The following is a 9903-nucleotide window of genomic DNA, read 5'->3' as shown; positions in this document are numbered from 1 at the left end:
TGTTTCTTCCACTTATGCTTATGTTTATTTATTAATTGTTTCGACGGAAGTCATCAAACTTGAAAATTTAATAAAAATATTCACAGTGAGCATTCTTTCTCTCTGTCTCCCGTACGTACTAGTCCATTCTCGCAGGCTCTCACTCACTCGTGCTCTCTCTCTCTCTTTCTCGCTGGCTTTTTCCCCTTTCACTCTCTCTCTTTCTCTCTCTCCCTTGCATTCGCTTTCATTCTGCCACATTCGTCTGTTGCCCGCACGGCCGTTAACACTCGTGAGCTGATGCGCATGTTGGGCCAAAAAATTTTTTTCTTTTTTTTTCTTTTTACCATCGTTAAAGTCGTGCCCATCGCCTGTATGGAGGTGGGTGGGTGGGTGAATGGGTGAATGAGTGAGTGAGTGAGTGAATAAGTGAGTGTATGTATGCACGCATATATATGTATACGCGTTTTTATGTATGTGTCTGTTATGTGTGCGTGTGTGTATGTGTATGATGCGTGTATACGTGTATGTGTCGCACGTCCGTTTCATGTTACTTGATTATAGTGTATCGTATGACTGCATGTGGTATAATGTATATGTACATTCAATTATTAATAATTATTAATAACAACAATAATTAATACGAATAGAAAATCATGTTTAATGACTACGATTCGAACATTAATTCTCTCCAGAGCATTTACGCCCTACGTTCGTACGTAACGAAGTGCTTGTGCAGCAATTCAACGACGTTTTTCTTTCTCTTCTTGTCGCCTCTTTTTTTCTCTTTCCTACCTCTCACTCTTTCTTTCTTTCTCTCTCTCTCTCTCTCTCTCTCTCTCTCTCTCTCTGTCTTTATTTCTTTCTTTCAAATTCCATCATTAAACATACATATTCAGCCAAGCGAGGCTCTTTTCCTCTTTTATTCTTCCACCTTCTCTTTCTCTTTCTGCCTTTCTCTACTTCTTGAGATTACGATTTGTTTAGTTTCCATAAAAAAAGGAGTCTCGTCAAATTCCTATGGGATCTTTTCTTCCTCGTTCTTTCTTTGTTTCTTCATCATTTCGCATCTGTTCTATTTAACGATTCTTCATTCTTAACGTCGAAGCAGCTGCCGGTGACAAGAAAACGTGACTTCGTTTCTAAAAGAAACACGAGCTTCGTTTTTTTAGTGTGACTTCTTCACTCTCGGGGTGACGTTAAAATTACGATAACAGCGTGACACCTCGCACGCGGGGATGAACCAACATTGGCAAGTTGGCTCGTGCGATTATCGGATCGCGAAGAATTCAGTCCAAAATAACGACCATATCCTCGCCACGAACCGCCCTTTGCAGATGCGGCGGATGCAGAGGGGCCGATAGTCTGCGCCACGGTTTACGCGCCGCTCTTCGTAACTCCGCCGAAGAGAGGGTCCTTCTGAGTCTTCTGCAATTACGACAAAAGTCGGATTAATTTTCGGCGCGAATTCGTTTTCGATAACGGCAGGGACGTTATGTATCATATATCGCCCCGCGTAAGGGTCGCGATTCTATCTCTCAACAAGATTCTTCCTTACGCTTGTAATACTAACTTGATCTGTTCTGTAGCCCGAAAATACACGTCATCGGGAGCATCCATCCAGGATATTACTTGTTTACGTGCGTTACTTCGTGATAACGGTGGATGAGACGGTAGAGGATGTGGATGAGCGGCTCTGCCGTTGAGCGGTGGCGCGAGGGGAAGAACAGCTGGCGTGGGATGTTCCAGTGTATGCTTCGGATGCAACTGCTGAGAAAGATGAGTTCTCTTCGCGGGAGGGCCGCCGGGGAGTCCCGTACTCAGAGCCAGACCTAATAGCAAGAGAGAATAAAAGCATGCGTGTTATGATATATTCAGAAAGAGACGGAATGTTCCGTTGTGTTTGTACATTCCCTTTCATGTGGAATCGTCTGAAATGCGGGAGATGTTGACCTTGTTTATACCGAGCGGGTCAGCCAGTCACTTTATAATTCTACATTTTACAATAAATTATAATAAATTTGTGTACACTGATTCACAATATTAAATTGCACTTTTGTAATTGTATCAAATTGCACTTAATTATTTTCTTTCATCGAATTTTCCTTCTATATTAAATTGTCTCTATTTCGTTGATGATGATAAAAATAATGATTAATCATTATTCATTGGCACAATACAATTTTCTCGTACGAACTTGATATATCATTGTTTTTACAACTGTCGAAAAATTAAAGTAATTTAATAAAGTTATTATTTGGCGCACGTACGTATAAGAAATGATCAATATAAACATTGTCTCGCGATTAATCGATATCCCGTTGCGATTTCGCATTTTATGGTTATTTGAGTTTATAATTATCTGCTACTTGCGAGATTGTATTATTGGGCTGGCAACCAAGTGATTGCGGATTTTGTCGACAGATGGATTTTACACTTTCTTTTGTTTCGTTAACGTGTTCAAAGTACCTAACCTATATTTTTTTCTTATTGTTTGGACTTCTACCTTTCATTTAGTACAAAAATTATATCGATTAGTTCTTTAATTTTGTTTTTATCCCAATTTAAAAATGGAAGAGCAAGACGTGCACTTCAGACATATTTTATTGTATTATTTCCGAAAAGGCAAGAACAGATCGCAAGCACACAAGAAGTTATATGCCGTATATGGGAATGAAGCCTTGAAAGAAAGGCAGTGTCAAAATTGGTTTGCCAGATTTCGTTCTGGTGATTTTTCATTGAAAAATGCTCGACGATCTGGCCGTCCAGTTGAAGTCGATGAGACTCATATCAAGGCCATTATCGATTCAGATCGTCATAGCACAACACGTGATATTGCAGAGAAGCTCAATGTATCGCATACATGCATTGAAAAACATTTAAAAAAGCAAATTAAAAATTTTGAATTTTCATTCTTATTTAAAATCCGCAATCACTTAGTTGCCAACCCAATAGTTTGGTTTATCTTATCTCTCGTCACACACACAGTTCTTCCCACTAGTTTTATTACTATCGTTTACCCATCGACTGTTAAAAAACCGCTTTTCTCAAGATCGGCACAATAAAGATACTTTTTGATTACGACAATGCGTACATGCTCTGTAAAATAAACTCAATTTCCGGCTGTAATGTGGAATGAAAGAACACATTTGAAGGCCACGTGTGGCTTTTTTCGCGAAGGACTACGTGAACATCGACTAATTACAAAGCGAACTAGCATCCCAGAGAGAAATTGTAAAATTAGCTTACGACTTTCGCGACAATCATCATTACTCGCCATTTTACTGGACTTTTAACTTTTACCTCCATATCAAATCACATCCGGACAGAAGCTGGCAAAAGCAGAGGCAAAATTCAATATACGACTCGAAATCTCGATATGACTTACCATCTGAACCATTCACTTCATCGAACGGTCTTGTACGCTTCATAATGGTCTGCTGCGTCGGCATGACGGGTTGTGGCTGTGGTGGAGTTATCGCGAGCCTGTCTACCTCGGGTTTATTAGGAACCCTTTCGTAGAGGAGACTACCATCTGTTCCAACAATAATATTTCACGTCAAGAAAGCATGACGAGTCGACCACGAGGTCAAGAGCGAAAGAAATTTATAATTGACTAGTAATTGACTACCTCTTCTCCACAAACTTTACTTGGAAATCTTTTCCCACAAACCATATTATGTTTGTTTTTATGTAAGATAGAGATAGCAATGCCAAATACATTCTTATTACTTTAATCCTTAAATACGAATATTTAAACTTTCAACATGGAACATATATATATATTCAATATGTGTATATAGTTAGCTTGTTTATGCGGATAGAGAAACATAGAAAAAAAAAGTTGACACTGTCACGTCATATGTGACGTTGTGTGGTAGCGTACGTATTCACTAAAATTCAAAAATTTCAATTTCAGGTTTTTATGGAATTAAGAAATATCTGGATTCTGAATTGATATCGTGTAACCTTCATGATGAATTTGTGTTGCCAATGTAACTTTATTTGAGACTTACTTACTTACCTACTCACCGCGGCTATTTTGATTTATGACACAAAAAGTTTTGTTTACTTTCACATTACTTTCACAATATTGATAAGGTTGTTAGAACATAATAGAAAAAAGTCTGGAGATTTTTACAAATCTACTCGATCGATCGCAAGTGCTATTTTATAGATATATTTTTTTATTTTGAAAATATTCGAAAGGAATTTTTAGTAGAAATTTCTTGGTTTCTAACGTCATCGTTCAAGATGGCAGCGGCGAGGAAACAGAAGGCGTGTAACTTCATTTTTTTAGCGAGAAACAATTTCAGGTCCTTCCTCCTCCCAAGCAAGCGAATTGAAATGTTTATGACACGTCTGTAACACGACAGATTCTCAAAGGATACGTGATACCAAATCGGAATTTAGAATTATGAGAATTTTGAGTAAGAACAAACTTGGGAAAGAGAGAGAAAAAAGAAGAGCGTCATACGAGCGTGTGACATTAGTGATATCCAACGGATTAAATATTTCTGCACACTTTTCATTTCATACCAGGTGCCTTAGGTGGTCGTGGGAATGACACTCGATCCGGTTGTTTGCGCTGCGCTGGTGAGGTCAGAGCCAGCCAGTCCCAATCGCCGGGTGTCCGCGGAGACGGGTGATCTCCCAGCCGCGAGGCGATGTCGGTCACATGGGGACGTGGACGCGGTCGTATCGCCCGAGCCAAAATCCGCAATTCGGCCGGACTCTTAGACGCCAGCTGCGTACAGAGATGTCTAAGCGGCGCTGCGTTCACCGGTTGATGAGGCGCTCGTGCGGCGTGACGTGTACGTAATTGGCTAGCGCAGAGGCGTCGTGAAGCGCGCGCGAGCACGGAGGTGCGTAAGTAAAACGCAGATCTAGTCTTCATCACTGGCCGCGGTGATCCACCGCCGCCGCCGCCGCTACCGGCAGGACCACGAAGGTCAAGCCCATGTGCGCTGGCATAGTGACGGCTCAGATGAGCTTTGAGTTTGAATTCCTTCGTGCAGCCGGGAATGTTGCATCGGTGAGGTCGGTGCGCGCCACCAATGCCGCCCTTGCTCTCCTCGTCGGACCCGGCGCCGGTGCGTTTCCTCTCGAGATCAACGTCGTCCATTCGGGAGGGCACCTGCTCAACCGTTGGGAAAAAAACAAAAAATTACGTTAGACGAATTTTTCCACTTTGATGTACCGCTCTCTCGCGTGTACGTTTCTCTGCGCGAAGTAGCTCTGATCTATTGACATTTACAGTGCATGTGATGTGACAAAAGTATACTGATACTGAGAGTCCAATACGTACGTTAATGTTCAATAACGAAGTTACAGTTCTATTAAAAGTAGATAGATCCAATCATAATGGTGAGATGTTGGAATTCTCGTGACTGTGAACTGTCTCGAGAATCGCGAGAAATCTCACTGTTATTAAGCCCTGGCATCAAGAAATCTTAGCGATTATTGATCAACGCTCCCGAGACATACATATAATGATGCGAAGCTTGTATATTTATTTGTCTCGATTAACACAACAAACAATAGAATAAAAGTAAACGAACCCGGTTGGCAGTCTTGAGAGTATACAGGCGATCAAATAACACATGGTTGGTCGATCCAGTGTTACTCGAGACTTGGCAGTTATGCAATTTTAGATATGCAGATAGATATTTATGTAGACTTTCGGTTTGATTCTTTTTCTGCATTTTTCTGTATATTCGCACGTATAATATTCAAAATTCGAAAAGTTTGACTCAACTGTCCTTCCAATGCCGAATGAACAGATATATATATATATATATATATACACGTGCGATCATTGCTCGTTATTTTTTCTATCGGTTTCGGAAAGCGAGATTCGTCCTTGTTCAACAAGAGAATTTATTTTCTAACAGGAGGATTCTCCCGTTGAACAAGATGGATGGGCTCTAAAACTCGTACAAAAAAATAGTGAACAACCTATCTGTCTGTGAATTGTACATACATATTGCCCGATGAATATACCAGTAATCTTCCCTCCCTTTAGGCGTGTTTACTTTCCAACACATATTTAAAAAAAATAAATTATATTAACATTGGTTGGCCATCGCGTTGATTTCCGCGTTGACTGTGCAGAAGCTTAATTGATGATAGTCAAAATATCAAAGAAATTCGCGGTTTATGTATCTTTTACGGGCTCTTAGAGAGAGAGAGAGAGAGAGAGAGAGAGAGAGAGAGAGAGAGAGAGAGAGAGAGAGAGAGAGAGAGAGAGAGAGAGAGAGAGAGAGAGAGAGAGAGATATAACCAAAGTTATTAATTAAAAGTCACTAAGGGCTGCGGACGCGAGAAGTAATTTGCGTCAGAGAAAAAATCTTTAGATTTCAGTTAGAAAATAACTTGGTTCGCTAATGATAAATGGAACATTGACATATTAATACAAGTTTGTTCTCTATAACTGTACCAAGTTGCCCACTTAGAATGAGGCAGATAAATATTATTAATAAAATGTCTGTAGAAACTCTCTACAACTGGAATATATTCAATAAAAATCTTAACAAAAGGACTCATCAAAAACCGTAAGAAGCTTCTTCTATAAAAGAAGAAATTTCTTATAGAAATTTATATAAAAAGTAACTGTTATAAAATAACTGCTGCATAAATAAACAACGCATCTGTGTACGATACTTTCGACCACGAGAAATGCGCAGAGACGAATAACAAGTGAAAATCGCTACTCATCTAATACCTTAAGACCTCCGTATTTCTTCCAATATGTCCAGCAAGATTGGCAAAGACGGCATTGCATATGTGAAGGTCCCCATGCATACCATTGCGGACTCTGCACTATCTGACAGCTCTCGCACGGTTTGCCGCCAACACCGACCATAAGTATCCCGGAGTTCTCGCCGGGCATGCTGCCGTTGCTGTTGCCATTCAGCACATTGGTCGGCTTGCCGTTGCTGCTGCTGTTACTATTACCCAACGGCACGATCGTCGCGGAAGAGGGAACGGTCGACGCGGGAGTTTTGTTGTAATTTGGTATGTAAACTTGCTTCAACTTACTCTCCGCTTCGACCGCCTTTACTCTCTTCTGCTGAACGTAGCGATCGGTCGTTTTCCACATGTAATAGTACTCGATTACGTTCATCAGTGTCTTCCACGGTAACTGTACATACATAAGAAATGTACATTAATACAAATATATAACAAAATTCGTCAAACGGCTACATGATTTCGCTTATTTATTTGCATGTGCATGTGAAACGCGCGCTTACAAAGTCCGATCGTATGTCGGGAAAGTCCTTCCCGTATTTCTCAAGTGCTTCCTCGAACAGGTTTGCCTCGGATGCGCTCCACTCCTCCATTTCGTCTCGACATAATACTGGACCAGAACTGGGTACCAGGGACGACATGGCTTTCGCTATGTCGTAGCTATGTCGGTGTAAAGTATCCATCGCGTGGAACTGCAAAACATTCATGCGATTTAATGAAACTGCGAGACTAATAATGCGGTATACCTATTTGACATATTTACATACAACATATAATCAAAGTTTGATTTAAAATTGATTAAATCACTTATTAGAAAACGATTGTTCACTTTTTTTCTACTTTTAACGTGATTTCCATCCAGTATAATTTTGGTCGAGGAAATTGAATTCTCTCGGTAGATTCGAGAGATGTTAGATGTTACTCTCAGAGATGAGAAAAAACACAATCTGTTTGGATTGTGAAGAAAACCATTTGTTTGGTAAATTTTCGATTATTTCTTATTATTATTATTATTATTTTTATATTATATGCTATGTATATGTGAAGTTATGCGCGCACGGGTATAATAGGCCATGTGATCAAAGTTTGATTTAAAATTGAACGACACTTACTAGTGTAATATCTCTGGAAGCTGCAGCCGCTGACATGTGTAATGAGGGCTGCTTGACGGAGGACGAGCAGTCGAGAGCTCTCGCAAAAGTTCCGACCGATCTACTGACCACGAGGAACTGATCGATTTGACGATCCGTCAAGTTATGCCGTGGTGTCCACACTAACGTCTCTAAATCCTGCGATCTGCGAGAATCAGTCTCCCTTTCCGCGGGTGATAAAACAGTAGGAGCAATACCGTCGGCTTGATATCTACTGCCCACTCTAATTTCACCTATCAGCAACAAACGCTGACATTAATACTTTGTGGAGTTTAATATCGACGGGGGGTTTTAAACTACCCATCGATACTGATCAAAATAAGCTTAAAGCATTTTTAGTTTTAGTTATTTTTTCGCGTTTTCATATATTACTATAATCCAGATTTAAAGTCTAGATTTGACAATGCTAATTCTCCACTGCTCATTATCAAGTTTATTATCAAGTATTTCCGAGACTGAAGAATTCTATTGATAAATATTCGACGATGAAAGATCTTTAGGCGAAAATTCAAAAAATCGCCAACGACTTGGGATCGCATCTAATGGATGCGATCACAGAATGTTACGGACGATCGTTCAAGTGCTTGGAGAGGTGATAAGAGAGTATTGTTAATGACGTAAGATACCTGCGACACCGCAGAATCATACACTACGTAATATCATAATAAAATATATAATAATACCGTTGCAGCTTAACGCAGTTCTTTTAGAATACTCGCCTCTATCGGCAAGTAAAGTCCGTTGGGCAGGATCGAATACTAAACAGTAAAAAAACGAATCCTCCTTGTTCAGGTAGCTCAATAAGGATTCGGTTTCGTTTAGTAACGTCACACAGCATTTGCCTCGAATATGCGTGGCGGGCATGGTCTCCACTTGCCGCGACAGGAAGAGTTCTCGGTGCTTCATTTGGTGACGCTGCTTAGAACTTAGCTCCGGTACGCCTCCCGGGCCCACGGTGTCGTCCAGCCCTATACACCACAAAACAATCAAGATAAACATATTGTTTGTTTCGCGCATGCAGCACACGACGTTGTGTAGAACTCGTGTAAAAATCGACGCAAGTTTGAAGTTTATACGAATCAAAACAAGGGAAACTATATATATATATATATATATTTATATATTTATATATGTGTGTGTGTGTATATATGTACATATCACACACGTTATTAACAATTAAAAAGTCAAAAAAGCTGAAGAATAAAAAAATGTCGCAAAATAAGTGGACCTTGTGCGACTAATTGCAAATCTCGAGACGGATCTGTCAATGCGGATACTGTTACAACCTGTTCTCGTCCAATCGTCGTCTAAACGCGGCTTCACATACAAGCGCGACAGGCGATTTCCTGCGTTTTCTTTTTCCCCTTTCTTTTTTTTTTCTTGCCAAGGATCGGTCCCGTCAACGAATGCACCGCGGGGAAAGTAATGCCAGGAGACAAAACATGACACGATGCCAACGTGTCTCAATTCGAACGCAAAAGATAATACACGGCTATGCAGGGAACACAGTCTCACATTTGAACACCCATCGGAAGAAAGTTACCATCATATCTTGTTCTCGTCTCGCTTGTACTTTTTTATTGTTTCATTTTTTTCTCTCATCTCTCGACACCGTGCGGTTCGCAAGGAGATTCGTAACGGCTTGACAATCTCTTCCCCCTCCCCCCCCATACTTTCGCGCGACTCCCTGCAACCGTTCCTCTAAAGTCGATCTAAAGCATCTCCGATCGGCATTTCGCGCGCGTCGACTAGGTCGCCCGCTAATTTCTCGCACGCAGCAGGACGCGCTGCTGTGCACGTCGCTTCCGAGTTCAATCAAACGGTGGAAATGAAACGCGGGGATACGGCGAGATCTACGACGTCGACACTCGAGCGGTAACGCATACCGAACCAAAGAGGAAGGAAAGAAAAAAAAAATAAAAAAAATTAAAAATATACAAAAGAAAGAGAAGAAGAAGAAAAGACACCAGCAAGAGCGGGCGACGTAATAAAGACAAACAATAATCTGCAACGGAAAGGCGAG

General features: G+C 40.7%; 1 protein-coding gene across 4 annotated transcripts in view; it reads right to left on the bottom strand.

Annotated features, from left to right (window-relative positions):
* MTA1-like (metastasis associated 1-like) overlaps positions 1-9903 on the bottom strand; it is an 18553-nt gene continuing 8650 nt past the window's right edge. For 2 of the 4 annotated variants that reach the window (XM_025306378.1, XM_025306379.1), the window contains 8 exons: positions 8600-8848; positions 7842-8113; positions 7233-7421; positions 6705-7123; positions 4519-5126; positions 3368-3514; positions 1553-1811; positions 1-1407 (listed from right to left, as the gene is read on the bottom strand). In XM_025306378.1, the coding sequence (XP_025162163.1) occupies positions 1269-1407; positions 1553-1811; positions 3368-3514; positions 4519-5126; positions 6705-7123; positions 7233-7421; positions 7842-8113; positions 8600-8848 (2282 nt within the window). In that variant the 3' untranslated portion in view covers positions 1-1268. Of the gene's footprint in view, positions 1408-1552; positions 1812-3367; positions 3515-4184; positions 4342-4518; positions 5127-6703; positions 7124-7232; positions 7422-7841; positions 8114-8599; positions 8849-9903 lie in introns of those variants that run through there. The other 2 variants (XM_011139024.3, XM_025306380.1) reach the window with 2 other exon arrangements.

The sequence above is a fragment of the Harpegnathos saltator genome, unplaced genomic scaffold (assembly GCF_003227715.2).
Source record: "Harpegnathos saltator strain DR-91 unplaced genomic scaffold, Hsal_v8.6 scaffold779, whole genome shotgun sequence".
NCBI classification, from domain to species: Eukaryota; Metazoa; Arthropoda; class Insecta; order Hymenoptera; family Formicidae; genus Harpegnathos; species Harpegnathos saltator.
This window is presented reverse-complemented; position numbering and strand designations above follow the sequence as displayed.